This window comes from Ranitomeya imitator, chromosome 1, assembly GCF_032444005.1.
Source record: "Ranitomeya imitator isolate aRanImi1 chromosome 1, aRanImi1.pri, whole genome shotgun sequence".
Classification (NCBI taxonomy): Eukaryota; Metazoa; Chordata; class Amphibia; order Anura; family Dendrobatidae; genus Ranitomeya; species Ranitomeya imitator.
Window position 1 is genome coordinate 681,852,904 of NC_091282.1, and position 24,097 is coordinate 681,877,000.

Consider the following 24,097-nt stretch of genomic DNA (forward strand, 5'->3'; position numbering starts at 1 on the left):
ATACTGGGTCATGAGGTTATTCCTCTTCAGATACTCCAGTATAGCGTCCCTTAGAATGCCCTCCAGGATTTTACCCACAGTAGAGGTTAAGCTTACTGGCCTATAATTACAGAGTTCAGTTTTTGTTCCCTTTTTGAATATTGGCACCACATTTGCTATACGCCAGTCCTGTGGCACAGACCCTGTTATTATGGAGTCTTTAAAGATTAAAAATAATGGTCTATCAATGACTGTACTTAATTCCTGCAGTACTCGAGGGTGTATCCCATCCGGGCCCGGAGATTTGTCAATTTTAGTGATTTTTAGACGCCGCCGCACTTCCTGCTGGGTTAAGCAGGTGACATTTAATTGGGAATTTTTATCACTAGACATTTTGTCTGCCATGGGATTTTCTTGTGTAAATACTGATGAAAAAAAGTCATTTAGCATATTGGCTTTTTCCTCATCCTCATCCACCATCTCACCCAGACTATTTTTAAGGGGGCCAACACTATCATTTTTTAGTTTCTTACTATTTATGTAGTTAAAGAATATTTTAGGATTATTTTTACTCTCTCTGGCAATGAGTCTCTCTGTCTCAATCTTTGCTGCCTTGATTTGCTTTTTACAGAATTTATTTAATTTTCTGTATTTATTTAATGCCTCCTCACTACCTACTTCCTTTAATTCTCTAAATGCTTTCTTTTTGTCACTTATTGCGCCCCTTACAGCTCTATTTAGCCATATTGGTTTCCTCCTATTTCTAGTATGTTTATTCCCATACGGTATATACTGTGCACAGGTCCTATCCAGGATGCTAATAAACGTCTCCCATTTTCTTTGTGTATTTTTGTGTCTCAGGATATCGTCCCAGTTAATTGCACCAAGATCCTCTCTCATCCGTTGGAAATTTGCCCTCCTGAAGTTTAGTGTCCTTGTAACCCCTCTACTACACATCTTTTTAAAGGATACATGAAAACTTATTATTTTGTGATCGCTATTTCCCAAGTGACCCCCAACCCTTATATTTGATATGCGGTCTGGCCTGTTGGTTAATATTAGGTCTAGTAGTGCCCCCCTTCTTGTTGGGTCCTGAACCAGTTGTGAAAGGTAATTGTCTCTCATAATTGTCAAAAACCGATTACCTTTGCTGGAACTGCAGGTTTCTGTTCCCCAATCTATTTCAGGGTAGTTGAAGTCCCCCATAATAATGACTTCTCCTTGAGTCGCAGCTTCATCTATTTGCTTTACGAGGATATTCTCCATTGCTTCCATTATTTTTGGAGATTTATAAAAAACCCCTATCAGTAATTTATTATTTTTTCCCCCTCCACTTATCTCCACCCACAGGGATTCTACATTTTCATTAAATTCACCTATATTATCGCGCAGGATGGGTTTTAAGGATGATTTTACATATAGACACACCCCTCCCCCTCGCTTATCTGTACGGTCATTTCTGAACAGGCTATAGCCCTGCAAGTTAACAGCCCAGTCATGGCTCTCATCCAGCCACGTTTCAGATATCCCCACCATGTCATAATTATGCTCCAACAACATTAGTTCTAATTCATCCATTTTGTTGGCGATGCTTCTGGCATTAGTATACATGCACTTTATGTTCCTCTCTGTACTTCTATTTCTTAAATTATTAACTGTTCTGACCCCACCCCCCATGCCACCGCCACCCCCAACTTCCTTATTTGTGCCCAGGTCTCTATCTACACTATCTTCCCCTCCTATAAAATGAATACCCTCCCCCCCAATTCCTAGTTTAAACACTCCTCCAACCTTCTAGCCATTCTCTCCCCCAGCACAGCTGCACCCTCCCCATTGAGGTGCAGCCCGTCCCTAGCGTAGAGCCTGTAGCCAACTGAGAAGTCGGCCCAGTTCTGCAGGAACCCAAACCCCTCTTTCCTACACCAATTCTTGAGCCACTTATTCACCTCCCTAATCTCCCGTTGCCTCTCTGGCGTGGCACGTGGTACCGGCAGTATTTCGGAAAATACCACATTGGAGGTCCTTGCTTTCAGCTTGCAGCCTAATTCCCTGAAATCATCTTTAAGGACCTTCCACCTACCTCTAACTTTGTCATTAGTGCCAATGTGCACCATGACCGCTGGGTCCTCACCAGCCCCTCCCAATAATCTGTCCACCCGATCAGCGATGTGTCGGACTCGAGCGCCAGGTAGGCAGCACACCGTTCGACGATCCCTGTCTTTGTGACAGATTGCCCTATCTGTTCCCCTAATAATTGAGTCGCCCACTACCAGCACCTGTCTGGCCTGCCCTGCTCTCCTATTTCCCTCCTTACTGGAGCAGTCACTCCTCCGGCTTTCAGAGGACATGCCTGGCTGCAGCAGTGCTACACCTGTACTGGCACCCCCCTCATCTGCCAACTTAACAAACTTATTGTGGTGTTAACTTTGCGACAAAACAGCTCCTGCTCCAATCTCAGAAGCATCAACCTCGACCTGAAACGGAAGCGAAACATCTGGCTGGCACAACACAGGGGCAGAAGAAAAACGACGCTTCAACTCCTGAAAAGCTTCCACAGCCGCAGAAGACCAATTGACCACATCAGCACCCTTCTTGGTCAAATCAGTCAACTGTTTAGCAACACTAGAAAAATTACTGATGAAGCGACGATAAAAATTAGCAAAGCCCAGGAACTTTTGCAGACTCTTCACAGGTGTCGGCTGAGTCCAATCATAAATGGCCTGAACTTTAACAGGGTCCATCTCGATAGTAGAAGGGGGAAAAAATGAAACCCAAAAATGAAACCTTCTGAACTCCAAAGAGACACTTTGACCCCTTCACAAACAAAGAATTCGCACGAAGGACCTGGAACACCATTCTGACCTGCTTCACGTGAGACTCCCAATCATCCGAGAAGACCAAAATATCATCCAAATATACAATCAGGAATTTATCCAGGTACTCTCGGAAGATGTCATGCATAAAGGACTGAAATACTGATGGAGCATTGGAAAGCCCGAATGGCATAACCAGGTACTCAAAATGGCCCTCGGGCGTATTAAATGCTGTTTTCCATTCATCGCCCTGTTTAATACGCACAATATTATACGCACCACGAAGATCTATCTTGGTGAACCAACTAGCCCCCTTAATCCGAGCAAACAAATCCGACAGCAGCGGCAAAGGGTACTGAAATCTGACACTGATCTTATTAAGAAGGCGGTAATAAATACAAGGTCTCAAAGAACCATCCTCCTTGGCCACAAAAAAGAACCCTGCTCCCAATGGTGACGACGACGGGCGAATATGACCCTTCTTCAAGGATTCCTTTACATAACTCCGCATAGCGGCGTGCTCTGGCACAGATAAATTGAACAGTCGGCCCTTAGGAAACTTACTACCAGGAATCAAATTGATAGCACAATCACAATCCCTATGAGGAGGTAGGGCACTGGATTTGGGCTCATCAAATACATCCCGGTAATCCGACAAAAACTCCGGGACTTCAGAAGGGGTGGATGACGAAATAGACAGAAATGGAACATCACCATGTACCCCCTGACAACCCCAGCTGGACACAGACATAGATTTCCAATCCAATACTGGATTATGGACCTGTAGCCATGGCAACCCCAAAACGACCACATTATGCAGATTATGCAACACCAAAAAGCGAATATCCTCCTGATGTGCAGGAGCCATGCACATGGTCAATTGGGTCCAGTACTGAGGCTTATTCTTGGCCAAAGGTGTAGCATCAATTCCTCTCAATGGAATAGGATACTGCAAGGGCTCCAAGAAAAAACCACAGCGCCTAGCATACTCCCAAGTCCATCAAATTCAGGGCAGCGCCTGAATCCACAAATGCCATAACAGAATAGGATGACAAAGAGCAAATCAGAGTAACGGACAAAAGAAATTTTGACTGTACCGTACCAATGGTAGCAGACCTAGCGAAACGCTTAGTGCGCTTAGGACAATCGGAGATAGCATGAGTGGAATCACCACAGTAAAAACACAGCCCATTCCGACGTCTGTGTTCTTGCCGTTCAACTCTGGTCAAAGTCCTATCACATTGCATAGGCTCAGGTCTATGCTCAGATAATACCGCCAAATGGTGCACAGCTTTATGCTCACGCAAGCGTCGATCGATCTGAATGGCCAAAGACATAGACTCATTCAGACCAGCAGGCATGGGAAATCCCACCATGACATCCTTAAGGGCTTCAGAGAGACCCTTTCTGAAAATTGCTGCCAGGGCACATTCATTCCACTGAGTGAGTACAGACCACTTCCTAAACTTCTGACAATATATTTCTACCTCATCCTGACCCTGACACAGAGCCAGCAAGATTTTCTCTGCCTGATCCACTGAATTAGGTTCATCATAAAGCAATCCGAGCGCCAGAAAAAACGCATCAACATCACGCAATGCCGGATCTTCTGGCGCAAGGGAAAATGCCCAGTCTTGAGGGTCGCCACGTAACAAAGAAATAATGATTTTCACTTGTTCAACAGGGTCACCTGAGGAGCGAGGTTTCAAAGCAAGAAACAATTTACAATTATTTTTGAAATTCACAAACTTAGATCTATCCCCAAAAAACAAATCAGGAATTGGAATCCTAGGCTCTAACATCGGATTCTGAACCACAAAATCTTGAATGTTTTGTACCCTTGCAGTGAGATTATCCATATAAGAGGACAGACCTTGAATGTCCATATCTACACCTGTATCCTGAACCACCCAGAGGTTAAGGGGAAAAGAGAGACAAAACACACTGCAAAGAAAAAAAAAATGGTCTCAGAACTTCTCTTATCCCTCTATTGAGATGCATTAATACTTTTGGCCACCTGTACTGTTATGACCTGGTGGTAAGGACAATAATGGACCTGGTGGTTAAGAGCACACGGAATGACCTGATAGTTACTAATAATATAGGACGAGCTCTGAGACGTGGGAACTCTGCTGACCGCAATCCCTAATCCTATCACACACACTAGAAATAGCCGTGGATTGCTCCTAACGCTCCCTATGCAACTCGGTCTCTTTCGTCCCGCTACATTTAGCCCAACTTGGGTCTCTCCCTAAGGTGGCTAGCATGTATGTATCGCTTGCTCACCGAGCCCCACTCCATACAGCCAACCAATTCTAGCCCTGTGCTGATGAGGGCCTAAAGCCCGAAACACGTGTCCACAGGTAGGAATTGGTTGGCTGTGTAAATTTAGAAACTAATCCGCAGCATTGCACGCTTGGCGGTTCCAAGCGCTGTGGATTAGACAGGGGTGGAAAGAGATGATTTGCATAGCTCCGCCTACTGCAAAGGATTCTGGGTAAACCTGCTATTCTTTGTATTATGCTGCTTGCAAGTACTTTCCGTTTCAGGAAAGCATCCACTATCTATTTCCTTTAAGTAGAGGGCTTTTCGGTCTCTTTCGTCCCGCTACATTTAGCCCAACTTGGGTCTCTCCCTAAGGTGGCTAGCATGTATGTATCGCTTGCTCACCGAGCCCCACTCCATACAGCCAACCAATTCCAGCCCTGTGCTGATGAGGGCCTAAAGCCCGAAACACGTGTCCACAGGTAGGAATTGTTTGGCTGTGTAAATTTAGAAACTAATCCGCAGCATTGCACGCTTGGCGGTTCCAAGCGCTGTGGATTAGACAGGGGTGGAAAGAGATGATTTGCATAGCTCCGCCTACTGCAAAGGATTCTGGGTAAACCTGCTATTCTTTGTATTATGCTGCTTGCAAGTACTTTCCGTTTCAGGAAAGCATCCACTATGCAACTCTACACAGCCTAAGAAACTAGCTAGCCCTAGAGATAGAAAAATAAAGCCTACCTTGCCTCAGAGAAATTCCCCAAAGGAAAAGGCAGCCCCCCACATATAATGACTGTGAGTAAAGATGAAAATACAAACACAGAGATGAAAAAGATTTAGCAAAGTGAGGCCCGACTTACTGAACAGACCGAGGATAGGAAAGGTAACTTTGCGGTCAGCACAAAAAACTACAAAAAGACCACGCAGAGGGCGCAAAAAGACCCTCCGCACCGACTCACTGTGCGGAGGCGCTCCCTCTGTGTCCCAGAGCTTCCAGCAAGCAAGACAAAAATCAAAAATAGCAAGCTAGACAGAAAAATAGCAAACCAGAGAAAAACAAGCAGGAACTTAGCTTCTGCTGGGAAGACAGGTCACAAGAACGATCCAGGAGAGAACTAGACCAATACTGGAACATTGACAGGTGGCATGGAGCAATGATCTAAGTGGAGTTAAATAGAGCAGCCAGCTAACGAATTAACCTCGTCACCTGTGGTAGGAAACTCAGAAGCCGCAGCTCCACTCACAACCACCAGAGGAAGCCCATGGACAGAACCAGCCGAAGTACCATTCATGACCACAGGAGGGAGCTTGCCAACAGAATTCACAACAGAGCCCACATGGGACACAGTATAGCCCAGGGTAAGTGGTCGAGCAAGGAGGGAGAGTACTCCTCAAACCTGAAAGAACTCAGTGCGGTGAAGTATGCACTTCTAGAGTTCTGCCGGCTCTGCAGAATTCACATGTACGGTTTCATACAGACAATACTATAGTGGTGGCCTATTTAAACAGTCAAGGGGGAACAAGATTGCCACTAATGATGTCCACTGCAAGCGATATACTAATATTAGCAGTGAATCACCTCCTTTCTCTGTCAGCACTACACAACAGAGGAGAACACAATGTACAGGTGGAAAATGGGCTCTAAACAGACGGATGTTCAGGCAGATTGTACACTTATGGGGCCTCCCGGAGATAGGTCTTTTCGCCACGAGAGAAAACAGACAGGTCAGGAGGTTCACGTCTCTACGAGCATCAGACCAGCCAGCTATAGTAGACTCTCTGCAGGTCCGTTGGGGTTATACTCTGGCCTATGCGTTTCCCTCGATGTGTCTGATTCCTATAGTAATCAGGAAAATCAGGGAGGAGAAATCGAGAGTGATATTAATTGCCACCTTCTGGCCCAGGAGGCCTTGGTTTTCCTGGCTAAAGGCGATGTCGGTGACCGACCCTTGGGTGCTATCAGTGAGCCTGGGGCTTCTCTCTCAATGCCCATTCTGTCATCCTCAGGTGGAGGGTCTCCACTTGGCGGCGTGGAATTTGAGAGGGAGCTGCTGAGGCTCAGAGGGTTTTCAGAGATTATCATATCTACGTTACTAATGAGTCAAAAAAAGGTTACCACTAAAATTTATTTTAAAACCTGGAAAAAAAAATTATTATTTCACTCAGCATCTCTGTCAGATCAGGTTACCATTATGGCAATTTTGGAATTTTTGCAGAAGGGCTGAGAATTGGGGTTATCTGTTAATACCCTTAGGGTACAAGTGTCCGCACTAGGTGCACTATATAACCATAATGTAGCAGGAGATAGATGGGTCACTAGATTCATAAAGGCCTGTAAACGCAGTAATCCGGTGCGCATTCCTAGATTACCTCCATGGGATTTAAACCTTGTTCTAGATATGCTGACAGGTTCCCCCTTCGAACCCTTAGTCTCGGCCTCAACTAAAGTTTTGACCTTAAAAACTGCCTTGTTGGTTGCATTAACTTCCGCAAGGCGGGTCAGTGATATCCAGGCTTTAGCAGTGGATGCTCCATTCTTAAGGGTCTCTCAAGACAAGATGGTTTTAAAGGCTGCCCCTGCCTATTTGCATAAAGTTGCTTCTAAATTTCATAGGAGCCAGGAGATATACCTACCGTCCTTCTATGATAATCCCACTACGGTAGAGGAGGAAAAAATTCCATACTCTAGATTTAAAAAGAGCAGTGTTGGAGTATTTGGAAAGGAAGAGTAGGGCGCTGTTTGTCTCCTTTCGGGGTCGAAGAAAGAGGTTTGGTGTCAAACACCATTGCATGGTGGATAAAGGAGGTGATCTGCTTGGCGTATTCGATCAAAGGAGAATTTCCACCAGAGAAAGTGAAGGCGCACTCTGCACGAGCCATTGCGTCTTCATGGGCAGAAAAGGAGGACGTCTCCATTGACTTGATTTGTAAGGCGGCAACGTGGTAATCACCTTCCACCTTTTATAGACCCTACCGTCTTAATCTGTCATCCTCCTCCAGTTTAGATTTCGGGCGATCAGTACTTAGTGCTGTGGTCCCTCCCAAATGATAGTCTCTCGGTGGGTGCTGACGTGAACTCCGTAAAATCTGAGTACCGGTACGTAATGACCGGTTTTACAAACATTTTAGAAATGTATCTATTCAATAAGATAAGGAAATTCCTTTAAGAAAAAGTTAACATAGGTATATCAAAATACCAAATCACCAGAAATCTGCAGGCAAAGTATAGAATTTTACAATTATTAAGATGTAGTTGTAGGATTAATTTTTTGGCTGAATGGCAGTTATAACTGCAAAGATTTACTAAGCCTCAGTTCTCTCTTTTCTGTTCAGTATGTCTGGGAAAACAAAAAACTAAGAAAAAAAACCAAAATGAGTATTTGCCTGATAGTTAGTACATAATAGTACATGTAAGTAACAACATAAGGTACTTGGTTAACGGTATTTTGATCAAACACAAGTAAATGCCATCCTACCACAACAAGGTGTACCCAATCTGGAAAGTTCTTACCTGTCTCAAGTATTAAAGGCTTTCTTGTGTCAGACGACTTCAATGTGAATAAGGGCAGAGCCAGGGGTGCGACTGGTCAGACACCTGTTTATGGGAATCTGTATAGATGAAATGCCTAGTTCAAAAAGGAGAGCCACGTCCATGTTTGGACAGAGTACAAGAAAATACAGAAAAACCAAAGAAATGAGCCGGAGCATAAGTTGGAATATGTGCCATGTGTAAGAGCACATTCACACTCTGGCCATTTGTCAGACAAAATCTAAGAAAAAAAAAGCAAAACGAGCATATACCCTATACTAAGTAAATGTCAAAAGTCCATGTAAATAACATAAGGTACTTAGCTAACACTATTTTGATTAAATACAAGTGTAAATCTACAGTGTGAAAGCGCTTTTGCATATTACTCCGGCTCATTTGTTTTTTCTTTTTTTTAAGTCTGTCTGGAATAAGATGTTCCTCATGATGTTTTTCTGCCACTCTCAAGCCACATGTGCGTTACTATGGGATGGGATTTTTGCAAGAAAATCGAAATATTTCTTCATAATGGCTCAAAATTTGTAAATTATTTTGTACTGGGATTGAATTTGGTGTAGAGAGCATTTGTGGCCACTTTTAGGAGCATATGCTTAAGAGATGCATGTCAGACAGTGGTGACTGTCTGGGCAGATGGCTATTCATCTGGCCACCATTTGACACAACGTATACTAGTAGTGTTGAGCAAACGTGCTCCGATAAGGTGTTAGCCTTCATGCTCAGGTGTTATTCGAGTGTCTTAGACGTGCTCGAATAATATGTTCAAGTCCCCGCGGCTGCATGTCTTGGGGCTGTCAAACAGCCACGTGGACTGGAACATATTATACGATCATGCCAAAGTCACTCGGTTAGCACCTGAGCATGCTCCGATAACGCCTTATCCCAGCACGTTCACTCATCACTATATACTACCGTACATATTATTTAAATGTGTTCCTCTTTATTGAAAAGAGCAGTATACAGTTCCTTTTGATACAGTTCGACAAACTGTATGCTAATGTATATGATCCATAACAAACTTTTGGCTCACATCTGGAAAATGACGACTTTTGAGAACATTTAAATGTATGTCTGGGAAAACCTCCAGACATATAGTGTATGACCTCGGTTATATACCTAGCCATGTACTGCCAGTATAAATGTCTATGGTGCAAACATGTTTATCTACAGTAAAAAAAATTTTTTTACAGAATGCACCTTCGTGTATTCTATAAAGTCTGCTAGAAGTTGAGAGAATGGAAATATGAAGTTTTCTAAAAGGAAGCGAATCATTTGGTGGAGTTTTTATCTATAGATTTGGTGTGATCTAACCTTTAATTATTAGACTACCCATTTAATGTCCTCCAGTGGAAATAAGATAGGCCTTAAAAGGAGTTCTCAAGTAATCCTATCCGCTTGTGACTTTGACGGCATGTTGACGGGCATTAGAGTAATGGATTGCATTATAATAATGCATGAATAAGCTATAGGATCTATAGCTTCCCTACACTCAGCCAGTGTGGTGCCAGTGTATCATTCCTGACTGCTGGAGAGTTTCTAGATAAAGTGCATAGTAGGTGAAGTGATATGAAGGAGAAAAAAATGTGTGTCCAGCAATGCATCCATCTTGAGACTGCTTATGAGTCTCTAGAGGGTGCTTTATAGGTGGCAATGAGAGAGCTCCAGGACATGAACAAATCTGCCTTTCGTAAAATGTAACATAAAAGCGCCGAGAGTTTAGGATGTAGACAAAAAATAATAGTAGGATGGGTATTTATCAATTCAGTACAGAGACAGACAGATTGTCTTTTATTTTTTTCTGTGCTTGGGGAAAAAAAGGACTCGGCAGTTTTCTTCAAGGTAGAGTTTCTTATGAGCAGTGCCATCCTCACCCAGCACATCATCATCAGCCTGTGCTGATAAGAGGGAACATAAACTAAAGCAAAGTAAAAGAAACTGTGCCTGAAAAAGATCACGTGGATGATACCTACAACCTTGGTGATTTCTGCTCTCACTCTGACCTCTCTTTTCTGCAGTGCCTCTGGTAAATTACCTACTTTTTTGTACTGCCTTCACACCTAGCTAACATCTTTTCACAATTTTAGTGCTTCTGCCTTACCTTTATTCCAGTTTCCTCAACTACAGTGGAAATCTCCATTCACATCAGCGTCCCTGTGGAACATTTTCTACCTGCAGGTCCAATCAAGGCGTTAATTTTATCATTTATAAAGACTTTCTGAATTAATAATTTTTTTTAAAGGGGTTGTTCGGTTTTATAAACTCCATTATTTATCTTTTTAGAGAATTTGAAAGCCATGCTTTATAAACCGTGCAGGATTCCATCAGCAAATCACCACTAGTTGTTGGTGAGGCACAGCTGGAAATACAGTTTTCACATAAGTGCCGTAATTATTGGCTGCACTGTCCGTTCTCTGGTTTTAGCAACATTGACTCATGTTTCAGTTATTTTAATATTATACTGTGTTCGGGAGAGAAATGAAAGGCAAATTGATTAGTGTTTCTTTTTTATTTTGTCTTACACTTCCACCACTGATGTTATCACCTTGGTCAAGTTTTCGAAGACTTTGTCTACATGGTGGTCTCCCGGTCTGGAACTTCTGCTCTGTCTTTTCTTGCAGCGGCCACCAGAAGGAAGATTTTACGGCTAGTTTTGAGTTCAGTTGGAGGAGTACATTGTGAATATATTTATTTAAAAAGGTGAATGTAATGTCAGACCACTTATTGACATCATTGAAGACTATGTGATGCTTAAAGGGTTCTTCTCCACAATAAAAACATCTCACCTATCCACTGGAATATTACCACTTTTGCCTTCTCTGATCTTGTATACACAGTACTCTGTATGGAACAGTGGCACTGTCCTTGTCTCGATTGGCCCCGGTCAAGTTTGGACCAGGGCACCCCCATCCTGATATGTGTGCGGGTATATCAGAGCCCTGATCTCACATCATCCATGCTATCTGAGATTACATGGAGAGACAGAAGGACATCCACAGAAGATCTGCGATTAGTTCTCCAATATTTTTGGAACAACCTCCCTGATGAGTTTCTTCAAAACCTGTGTACAAGTGCACCAAGAAGAAGTGATGCTTTTGATGGTGTTTTGGAGATTATGGGCGGTCACACCAAATACTGATGTGATTTAGATATCTTATTTGTTCATTCACTTTGCTGTCAGCTTGCACAATTAACAAAAAGCAGTGTGACTGATACCCCGGGTCTCGCTCCTCCCTGGTCTCACTGCACACGCCGGCTGAGATGTCCATCACACTGCTGTGGGAGTGTTCCCATTGTGCAGTAGCTTTGACTGACCGCGGTCTTGGAATAGTCCCAATCACCGCAGACAGGTAGAGAAGGGACAGTAGAGTTAGGGCTTACTGATAATACAAGCATCATTAAGGAGGCTGATAAAGTCATCTCAATAGCTTCTAGAGGTAACTCTTGTTCCCATTTTCCATCTGTTTGTGGTCTTCTGATTTTCATTTGTCTACATATTTTTTTTTTTTTTGTCGGCTATTTGTCTAGCACACAAAAATAAGATGGAAGTTTCCCAAGCTTTATCCAGTCAGTGAAAAACTGAAGCCAACTGTTATTTTCTTTCTTTTCTGGTCTTTCCATTTAATTAGGCAAGTTCTCTACACAAAATGTACTAGAATAGTGAGGTTCTTTTCTTTTTTTTTTGCCGACCATCAGTCATCAGTACATAAGGTGTCCACATGCGGTCTGTGGAAAAACTCACACATGTGGAGGACAAACATTGTTTCCTGTATAAAGCTATATTCATGGTAATGGTTTGTAACCTAGAAAGGAAGCAGAAATACGGGTTTGCCATCTAAGTGTTGTAGGTCAATTTACAAACCAGTAGAAGGTGAGAAATGGTTTTTCTCACCTTTCTTGGAGTTGTTCAACCAGGCACAACTCTGGAAAGAAAGAAATTCCGCTATTGATCCCAGTTGGTGATTTGCTGCCAGCTCGGTTACTGTGGACAATTCTTTTGGAAGGGTTCCAACATATAGTCAGTGGAGAGGATAGAGAAATCCAAGCCGAGACACTACCTCTCAAGAAGGCAAGGATGCTATAAAGTGTGCTAAAATACTTTTAATGATAAACTTCTAACTAGACATTGTTAGAGAGAATAAAACATAGAGGAAGTTAAAACACAACGCGCTTCAGCTATCCAGCCTTCATCCAGCCTAGCTATCTTGGGTGGTAGCACCTTGCCTTTGTTTTCTCTATCATCTCCACAAAGCTTTATTCATGTCAGTGTTTGCTGTCCCTGTGTAGTCAGCTTTTTGTATAACTTGCGGTATCCCGTAACGCAATTCACATGTCATACTGTTTTTTGCTGAGAGATGGTTCGCATTAAAGGAAATCTGTCGGTAGGATCCACCCTCCAAAGCCATCTATATGGACATGCTCATTGTAGGAAATTAACCCTTTTCTGCAATCTGATGTCTTCCTCTAGAGAAATCCACGTTTTTCTTATATGTAAATGAGCTGTTAAGATTTATGGGCCAGACATGGATCTTCCTGAGAATCTGCCTCCTGGGATTATTTAGTATGAAAGGGGACGTTACCAGTGTGAGACATGTAGTTCAGGAGAGCAGACTGTCAGTCTGTACATTTCTCACACTTGTAACTCCTTCTTTCAATTAATATAATTTACATTTTTTTTCTTAAACGCCATTCACCGTCATGTTGTTAGTGACTAGACACCTTTATTCCCCTTTTTGTTTGGCGCTATGAAGAAAAAACAATGTTTTTGCCATTTTTATGGTATTCACTGTAGGAGTTAAATAATGTGATAATTTTAAACATCAAGGTGTATCTGACTCGGCAATATCAAGTACTTTTTTTTTTTTTTAAACAAATTTATTGGTGTAATATTTTTTCTCTTTTTTTTGTTCTTTATTTTGTTATGTTTTTACAATATTTTTAGTCTTTTTTTATATCGCGTAACTTTTATTCTTTGGTCTAATGCACTACAGTACTTATGCATTGCAGTGCATACAGGTTTTCACTCATTGCTTATGGCAGTGTTTAACAAGACATCATACATTGCAGACCTGCAGGTCATTATTTAACCTCCAGCTGCCGTATCTGTCATCGGCTCCCCGTGATTGCACCCTGGCACCGGCCCTGGCTGTTGCCGCAGAAGCTCGGCTATCACTTAAGCCGAGCTCTCGGTGATGATGGTGCGGGCACAGCTCCTGTACCCACACCATCGTCTGTATGTACCAGTCCTTCCATTTGCTTCATTTGTCTCCATTTCACCCCACTTGGTTTTTTTCCTATTTTCAGTAAATGGTATGGTATGAATGATGTCATTCAAATCTACAACTTGTGCCGCAATAAAACAAGCCCTCATCTGCTAGGTTTATGGAAAAATAAAGATACTGCTCTTGGGAAAAGGCAAGGAAAAAAGGAGGGTGCAAAAAATGGACAGTCGGGGTAGAGTTAAAAACATTATCTATTAGTCGATATTGTATCCAAAATACCCGAGCCCTCAGCCCACGTCAAGGATCCTCATTGTCTACTCGCATGTTGATATTCACATTCTTTACCTGTGAGTATAATTCACACCTGGTCCCGCTCTCAATAACTTGCCTGTAAAACACATACTTTGCCAGTGACTCATGCTGTAATTCGAGGTCAAAAGCCAAGATTTCCTGGATGAGGGCGAAAATGTTAGTAATAGTTGTAAGGTATCTTTATCTAACAACTTTTCATAGTTTTTAATTCAAATTGAGTTTGTTTTTTTAATTTTGAACAACATTTGGGTAAATCACCGATTTATAAAGATCACCATTTGCTCTTTCCTAGATATTCCCATGGAGGAAGAATATTAAAAGGCACCTGTCCCTAGGTCAAAAGTGGTCTGTTTTAGGTCTTATTTTATTCCCACTGCCCCCCTGATGAATCTGTTGGGTATTTTTTTTATTTATTTCTTTTCCAATTCAATCATGTTTTCCTTTTTAATTTAGTTCTAATTTTTATAATGTTTATGAATGAGGCGTGGCTGAAAGAAATAATACAGAGCAGCCTTCAAACAGGGCCCCAGATCATCTATACCAAGCCCTATTGATAAAGTTGTAAAAATGTATCATTAAAGTGTATGAAGGATTTAAAGGGAATCTGTCAACAGGCTTTCAACCCACAATCTAATTATATGCACATCTACTCTTTCATAGACCAGTCCAGCAATAGCTTTACGTGGCCGGTCCGCTTATCTGTTAATGAGAAATCAGCTTTTCAAATTACAGGCAAATGAGGCCTATAGTTGCCTTGTGCAGGCATGTACTGCGGAGGATAGAGAATGAACTTCAATCCAATATTGCAGCCAGCATGCAGCCAGCGGGTAAGGAAAGGGTGAATCAAACACCCGAAAACCCCGCCTCTATGGCTGAAATTTGTTCCCTCCAAATTCAGGTGACAGAGTCCCTTTAAGCTCACGTCCTGCCAGAGCGGTTTCTGGTTCAGGTACCGTCGGAGCAGCTTCAGGTTCAGATAACACAGGCAACAGGAACAGGTTCTGGGTTAGACAATATGGGTCACAGACACAGGTTTAGGTTCAGACTAAACGTGTTCTACAGCGGGTTCAGGAATAGGTTCAGGTTCAGACTACTTGACACTCAGGAACAGGTACTCGTTAGACTAAAAGGGTTTCAGGAATAGGTTCGGGTCCGGACAACATTGGTGACCTGTTAACTAACTAGTTACACAAAATTAACTACCGTAAATCAAGGTGGTTGCTCAGGCACCTCCCTACTGGGGAGCGTGCCTTAAATACTTGATGTTTCTCAGCTATTGGCTAGGGAATTGTCCTTTCAAGTATCGGAGCGTTCTGGCACATTAGGCGCGCTGCTGAGAGACCTGTGTGCCGAGAGATCTACAACAAACAGGGACATTTCTTTTGAAATCATTTAGGCTTGGAACATACGTGCACTTTTGAGCCAAAGCCAGAAGATGATCATTCAAAAAAAAAAAGAGATGTAAAATTATTTTGTATTTATTAAATGGTTTGCTTACTTCTTGGACAATTCCTTTTTAAGTGCTATAATCCTCAATATATAATAAAAAAAAAAAGCACCCCAGACACTCATCTCATTTGCCAGCACCATTCCAGTGAAGTCAGTGCAAAGTCTCCAGATGATTGCGTGTCACTGTTATGCTACATAGGCACTGAAGCCAATCGGATGCTGCACATGGACTGTTCACACTTCCCTCCAACAACCACAAGTTTGCTTTTCAAAATGTTTTAAACTAATGAGATTTGGCTTTTATCAAATGAAGTTTTAAATTTGGCCCATTTTAGACAGAAGACTTTTTAGGGTCTGTGCACACGCTGCTGATTTTGCTGCAGATCCGCTGCGGTTTTGACGTTGCGGATTTGCAGCTGTTTTCCCTGAGTTTACAGTACCATGTAAACGTATGGTAAACAAAATCCGCAGTGCACATGCTGCAGAAGAAAATGCGCGGAAACGTAGTGTTGTTTGTTCCGCAACATGTCACTTCATTGTGCGGATTCCGCAGCGGTTTACACCTGCTCCTTAATAGGAATCCGCAGGTGTAAAACCGCATGTGAAATCCGCACAAAAACCACAAAAAAAGTGGTAAATCCGCGGTTTACCTGCGGATTTACCAAAATCAGTCCGGAAAAATCCACAGGACTTTCCGCAACGTGTGCACGTAGCCTTAAGGGTTTTGGACATGAAAAGATGAAAAAACTGATTAAAGGGAACCTGTCACCCCGTTTTTTGAGATTGAGCTATAAATACTGTTAAATAGGGCCTGCGCTGTGTGTTCCTATAGTGTATGTAGTGTACCCCGATTCCCCATGTATGCTGAGAAATAACTTACCAAAGTCGCCGTTTTCGCCTGTCAATCAGGCTGGTCAGGTCGGGAGGGCGTGGTGACATCGCTGGTTCTTCCTCAGCTTTACGTTGGTGGCGTAGTGTTGAACAAGCAGCGCGCGATCTGCGCTGTCATCCCTTTCGTCGGTGGGGGCGGCCATCTTCCTGGGGCCGCGCGTGCGCAGATCGAGTGCTCTGCTGCACGGGGCTTCAGGAAAATGGCCGCGGGATGCCGCGCGTGCGCATTAGAGATCGCGGCGGCCATTTTCCCAAAGCCGAGTTTGCATCTCGACTTTGGGAAAATGGCCGCCGCGATCTCTAATGCGCACGCGCGGCATCCCGCGGCCATTTTCCTGAAGCCCCGTGCAGCAGAGCACTCGATCTGCGCACGCGCGGCCCCAGGAAGATGGCCGCCCCCACCGACGAAAGGGATGACAGCGCAGATCGCGCGCTGCTTGTTCACCACTACGCCACTACGCCACCAACGTAAAGCTGAGGAAGAACCAGCGATATCACCACGCCCTCCCGACCTGACCAGCCTGATTGACAGGCGAAAACGGCGACTTTGGTAAGTTATTTCTCAGCATACATGGGGAATCGGGGTACACTACATACACTATAGGAACACACAGCGCAGGCCCTATTTAACAGTATTTATAGCTCAATCTCAAAAAACGGGGTGACAGGTTCCCTTTAAGGACAAAAAATTCAGTTGATTTTACACCATAGTTTCAAATGAAGTTGAGAACAAGAAGGGCTTGTTTTTTGAATTTTGTGTTTGCTGTTTAATTACCAAAGAGTGTACAATCTTAGGAAAAGTACTAGATGAGCAGATTGATCCACAGAAGATAGAGCTTGTGTTGAATATCCTGAAATTCTCAGATTCAAGCAAATTCAAATAATTTTAGATTTGATTTTTTGTAAAAAAAAAAAAAAAAAAAATGAAAGAAAAAAACTTAGCCTGAGGCTGCCGTCACACTGTCAGTATTTGGTCAGTATTTTCCATCAGTATTTGTAAGCCAAAACCAGGAGTGGGTGATAAATGCAGAAGTGGTGCATATGTTTCTATTATACTTTTCCTCTATTTGTTCCACTCCTGGTTTTGTCTTACAAATACTGAGGTAAAATACTGACCAAATACTGCTAGTGTGACAGCAGCTTAAAGGAGAGACAATGTGCACACGTTGCGGATTAGCCTCTGGAATTTTTTGTGCGGATTCTGCATCTTTTGGCAGAAAACGCAGGTGCGGATTTGATGCATTTTTTTATGCGGATTTTGTGCGGATTTGCTGCAGATTTACTGTGGATTTTGTGCGGATTTTTTTTTACCCCTGCAAATTTTTATAATGGAATGGGTACAAAAACGATGCAGATCCGCCAAAAAGAAGTGACATGCTACTTTTTTTAATCCGCAGTGTTTCCGCGCTGAATTTTCCGCACCTTTAGCACAACATTTTTTTTTCTATTGATTTAAATTGTACTGTAAATCACTTGCGGATCTGCAGCGTTTCTGCACGGTAAAAAGAGCTGCAGATTTGCAGGAAATCCGCAACGTGTGCACATAGCCTTAGAGTGTAAGCACTCTGATCCTCTCTCTCGTCCTTTCTTTCGCTCTCTCTCTCTCTCGCTCTCTCTTCCTCTCTCATCCTCTTTCTTGTCCTCTCTCTCGTCCTCTCTCTCTTGTCCTTCCTCTCTCTCTTCCTCTCTCTCCTCCTCTCTCTCATCCTCTTTCTTGTCCTCTCTCTCGTCCTCTCTCTCTCTCTCTCTCGTCCTTCCTCTCTCTCTCTCCTCCTCTCTCTCATCCTCTTTCTTGTCCTCTCTCTCGTCTTCTCTCTCATCCTCTCTCTTGTCCTCTCTCTCTCTCATCCTCTCTCTCATCCTCCCTCTTGTGCTTTCTCTCTCTCGTCCTCATCCTCTGTCTCGTCCTCTCTCTCATCCTTTTTCTCTTCCTCTCCTGTAGAGTGTAAGCTCTTGTGATCAGCAAGGCTCTCTCATTCTCTCTCCTTCTCTCTTGTCCTATCGTGTTTATTCTCCCTCTTTTATTGGGGTTCTCTTTTTCTCTCAGTGGTGTTCTCTCTGTGGTGGTCTCTCTCAGCTGGGTTCTCTTTTTTTTAGCCGGGGTCACACTTGCAAGTGTGATGTGAGAAACTCACATCAATACCTGGCACTGCCGCCGGCACTCGGGACCGGAGCGTGCGGCTGCATAGAAAAACATGCAGCCGCACGCTCCGGTCCCGAGTGCCGGCGGCAGTGCCCGGTATTGATGTGAGAGACTCGCATGAGTTTCTCTCATCACACTCGCAAGTGTGACCCCGGCCATTCTCTCTCTCAGCAGAGTTCTCTCCCTTCACTGGGTTCTCTTTCTCTCCCTCACCTGGGTTCTCTCTTTCTCTGTCTCAGCTGGATTCTGTCTTTCTCTCTTTCAGCAAGGTTTTTTCTCTTCACTCCCTGTTGTGTATTTTTTGAGCAATTACAATCTTTCCATTATCAAGATTCTCATGAATTTATTCACTACAAATCAAATTTTGGGGGGAAAAGTCAATGAAATTGAATTAAAAAAAATCTGCTAATTTATAATAAAAAAAATTCTGCCTGTTTTTATAATGGCTGGTTCCAGTGAATTGTCATCTCGAGCACAGAGGCATATTCTGTAGTGTCTGGTGGAGCATTTCTGAAGGACTTTCTCACTCCTGCTACTCCTTGTTGCCCCAATAGCCCTGTCATGTGCCTTCATTTGTATTTAACACTCTGAAGGCCAGCAGTTTACTTGTTTCAAAGTCTTTGTTATTCATAGACCTCTGAAGCTTTGGGCCAAGAGCTTAAAATGGTTTTGAGAACATGTAACAAGGGCAGATTTACATTTCTAACCCCTTTTACAAGTCTACCTGGGAAACACCTCATTGTGTGAGGATGGGAGGGAAGAAAATGGCTCTTTTGACGTTTGTTTCCTGTCTGGAGGCGGAGGAGGGAGAGGGAGAGTGCAGGTGATACAATGATGTCAGTCTGTCCACACCTTGAGAGCGCTGGGATCTCATGAAGTGAGTGTGTTCTACCAGGAGCAAATTCTCCAATCCACACAAAATGTTTGACGAGAAAGGACGCTTTGAAGGATTCAACCGTAGGATCTCTCGACTGTTCGGTAGGCAAAATATTGTACCTCGTTAATTGTTTGTATATTTGGGTTTTTGTCATTTGTGCTGATTGTCTCTGAATAACAAGGACATTCTCCACTTATCTTCATGATCTGTCTGATCCAGCTTTTTATATTTTTCTCTTTATGGTTTAGTTCTGTAACTTTTGGTATATTTTATAAGGTTGGGTTCACACTGGTGCCCTGACTTCAGTTTATACAAATGGAACCCGATCCATCACATGATGGACACAAATAGTGCCTGACAGCCCTCATGGACTAATGTGGATTTTAACAAAAGGTTAGATGTTTTAATCCCTTCCCAATATTCGTCGTTGATTTATGGCGTAAGTCAGGGGCAGGTATATCAAGATCTAAGACATCGCTTTAACTAACAGATGCTGGCTGTATTACACAGCCAGCATCTGCCTCTCACCGGGGCAAATGTAGCAAAATTGCTAACCGTATAACTGCAGTGCTTTTTCTCGTATGCAATAATCGGTACTAGTTTTATCAGTGTTTATTTTTTTATCAGTTTTTTTCATATGGGGAAAAAATGTTGAAGCTTTCTCCAGCTCCTCCTATCAAACAGTCTGAGAAAAATGGACATAAATGGCATCTGAGTGCTGTCCATTTTTTGTCGCAGACCTGTAGACTTGGTGATTTTGATCCGAGAATCATATTAAGATCGGACATGTCTCTATAATTTTGTGTAGACCACTTGGTTCCCAAAAAGAGTACAGTAGGTACGATTACTGTACTATTTGTGAAAAACACGCCTAGAACTCATGAGACAAACTGTTGTCCCAGAGGTGAACCATTCCGGGCTACCATTGGCCCTGCCGTAATGTGATCGCATGGTAACGATGGAAAGACGTGGCAGCCAAGCGCCTTCCTAAGGTCCCTATGGCCATCATGTTGGTACTTCTGTGAAGCCCACTGGCTTTATATAATATATCATATTGTACATTGATTTGTGGCATTGAAAACTAGAACTCGCCTTGCAAAAAATATAGTCCTCATACGGTTATGTAGACAGAAAAATATTAAAAGTTATGGTTCTTGGATGAAGGGGAAGAAAATGTGATGTGATTTTTTATTTTTTTTCCTTCTGGCTGTAATGAAGGTAACTGCAACAATTCTACTACTTGTACAACCCCTTCTTTAACTAACGTTTGGCCCAGATAAAAAAAAAATGCCGCCTATACTCCTCACCTGTACTGGCTCCGTTCCCGCGGTGTCTGCACTCACGGCCCGGGAGCCCTGGTGAGGTGGGAATGACATGAGGCGTCAGTGTCTCCGCCTTCATACAGATTGAGCATGAAGAGGAAGTCAGAGATCAGCTGCAGCCTGGATTTCCTGTTCACGTTCAATCCGTACGAAGTCGGAGACCGTTACGCCAGCACTGATTGGGCACCGGGCTCCAGAGCTCTGGGACCGCGAGTTCTGACATCGCTGGTATGGCGCCAGTGAACAACTCCTTTAATGGAGGCGCCACAGAAGTTTTAAAAGCGTTGTCCACTTTCACGAAAATGGTCACCAAACTGTAAAATAATAAAGCCAGTAGGTATTCTTCCTCCCTAGGTCCATCATCCATTTCATGTCTTGTTCTGGTGTTTTGACTGTAGCAGTGATATCACTTCAAGTTTGTCACAGTGTCTGAGCTCAGTGATTGGCTAGAGAGGTGCTGTGCCCTTTTGACATGATGTCTCCACTTCAGCCAAAACAGTGGGACCGGGGCAGCATTGGGGAGCCAAGGAGTGTTAGTATTATTATTTATTTATATAGCACCATTGAGTCCATGGTGCTGTACATGAGAAGGGGTTACAGACAAATTACAGATATCACTTACAGTAAACAACCTAACAGTGACAGACTGATACAGAGGACCCTGCCCTTGCAGGCTTATATTCTACAGGATGGTGCCGGCTAAGTTTATTATTTTAGGCATTTTACACAGTTTGGGGCCCACTTTTCTGAAAGTGGACAACACCTTTAAGGCTAGTTTCACACTAGCGTTTATCCGGGCTGCGGACTTCCTCCGTGAAGCCCCGCCCACTGCCGCGCCTCTTCGTTTAGCTCCGCCTACGGCTGCATGCGGCGTGCGCACCCTATCTTTAACATTGGGAACGCAGGCCATGCCGCTGTATGCGGATGCCGCCGCATGCGTCGTTTTGACGGTGCGGCATCTGCACGAAAATGCAACATGTTGTGTTCGGCGCAGGTCGTCGCACCATCAAAACGACGCATGCGGCTGGTCTGCATACTGCGGCATGGCCTGCGTACCCAATGTTAAAGATAGGGTGCCCATGCCGCATGCAGGCGGAGCTGAATGAAGAGGCGCGGCAGCGGGCGGGGCTTCACGGAGGGAGTCCGCATCCCTCCGCAGCCCGGATAAACGCTAGTGTGAAACTAGCCTAAGCTGGCCAAATACATTAGATAGCTATCAGCAAAGCTATCTTTTGGTTGTCCACTATCTCTCTCGAATCCCTCATACATGGGAACCATGGGCTTGACCATGTGTTATCTTTCAGCAGCTACCAGAATCATCTGACACTAGCTTATCTACCCACTAAACAAAAGGATCGGGCGGTTGTCGGAGGACACCTAAGAGGACCCCCTCGCCATACACATTAAATCTTTGTTGAATTTCCCTAAAATCGACAGGTTCAGCTGACATTTATCTAATGTTTATGGGGGCCTACACATACCCTTTTCAGAATTTTGGGTCTTTGTACAGAATCTGTTTCTCAGAAATTCTGAAAAAGATATTTCCTTCAAAATTACTGTCCAAATGGTGTATAATCTGTGAGGAAAGTAATAATCCGTAAATATGAGGCTCGCTGTCAGATGTTACCGTGGCTGGCTGCCATTTGAGGGAGGCACAATGGTTTCTGTTCTAACATGTCTGGTGAAGCATTTCTGTAGGATGTTCTCATTCCAGGCCCTGAGAAATCTCAGTGTTGCACAAACAGCCCTGTCATGTGCCTTCATTGTATTAATCCCATGAAGGGCAGCAGTGTAGAACAATGCTCTCACTGCTTCTGTCAAAAAAATCATCTTTGGGTTTTCCTTTTGGGAACATTTCGACATGTGCCACTACAGGAGAATTTGGCTATAGACTGCAGGGATTTATCAATCTCAAAGTTTTCTGGAGACCCTCCAGACACAAAACCTGGGCACTTTTCATTAAAATGTCTGTTTCTTTTGTTTTTCTGCTATTTAAGCCAAAGCCAGAGGAGTTTGGCAAGGACTAATGCCTCGTTTACACTGGCCGACTTGTGTCGCTAAACCACTGCTGATATATTTGCCGTTTGGTGGTCACTTAATAGCCTCTATAAATCGACTAACCACGCTTCCATTGTGCACAGAATGATCTGTAATAGATTGCTCAGTGCGCGTAGGCTGTTGTTGTTCTTGGCAGCACAGGTCCTGTTTACACAGGATGATGTGCTGCCGAGAATGATGATTTTTGAAAAAGCTTAAAGGGAACCTGTCACATGACTAATGCTGCCCAAACTATGTTATAAGCTAAAGAATAAAGTGCTAACAGAAAAATTAAAGTGGTTTTGTTTATTTCCCCATTGAAAAAAAAATTCTGGATTCCTATTACGGTATGTAAGTATCATAGAGTCCTAACGCTTCCATTTTCCAGACTGGTTTATAATCATTGAAATGTGTTGTTGCCTGAGGCCTAATAAGTGGTCGTTTGCTGGAAGGAGTTGCAGCATCCTCCTTCCTGTCAGGAAATGACACAGCCCTCATACAGATTGGTGTTTTGCCAACATGTTTAATTCACATTTCGCTTTAGCACCCAGACTTGTGCCGCAAATGAATAAAAACTGTTCAATTGTTTTTTTAATTGCAAAATTATTGCAATCCATAGTAAGCAGAACTGAATAATTCTTCAGGCCTCTTTCAGATGGGCATTTTTAGGCCGGGATCACACATACGCGAGATACGGCCAAGTCTCGCAGGTGAAAACCCAGCTCTGGCGCCGGCACTCTGGAGCGGAGCGTGCAGCTTCATATATTGCTGTGTGGCTGCACGCTCCGCTCCGGAGTGTCGGCGCCAGAGTTGGGTTTTCTCCTGCGAGACTCGGCCGTATCTCACGTATGTGAGATCCCGGCCTTACTAGTGCTCTAGGTCAGGTATATAAGTCAATGTCAATTAGGCTAGGTTCACATTGCGTTAGTGCAGTCCGTTCAACGCATACGTTGAACGGGCTGCGCTAACGCAAGTGCCCACTTTTGCACAGCGCTAGCGCAGATGGAGCTTCGGCTAGCTCCATCTACGCTAGCAGTGACAGACCCGGAAACGCTGCAGCCCGCGTCTCGGGTCTGTCACTCAAATGACGGCACATCGCGATGCGTCCGACATTGCAGTCTATGGCGGCGTTAACGGACTACGTTACACCGCATTATGCCGCGGTGTAACGTAGTCCGTTAAACGTAGAGCCATAACGCAATGTGAACCTAGCCTTAACAGTGACTTATATACCTGAACTACCCAC

The 24,097-nt window shown here is 43.5% G+C and overlaps 1 protein-coding gene across 1 annotated transcript in view; it reads left to right on the top strand.

Annotated features, from left to right (window-relative positions):
- Positions 1-19,454: 19,454 nt before the first annotated feature.
- Positions 19,455-24,097, top strand: part of PLEKHG3 (pleckstrin homology and RhoGEF domain containing G3) — a 58,330-nt gene continuing 53,687 nt past the window's right edge. The window contains exon 1 of the mRNA XM_069730140.1: positions 19,455-19,593. Within this exon, the coding sequence (XP_069586241.1) occupies positions 19,536-19,593 (58 nt within the window). The 5' untranslated portion in view covers positions 19,455-19,535. The remainder of the gene's footprint in view (positions 19,594-24,097) is intronic.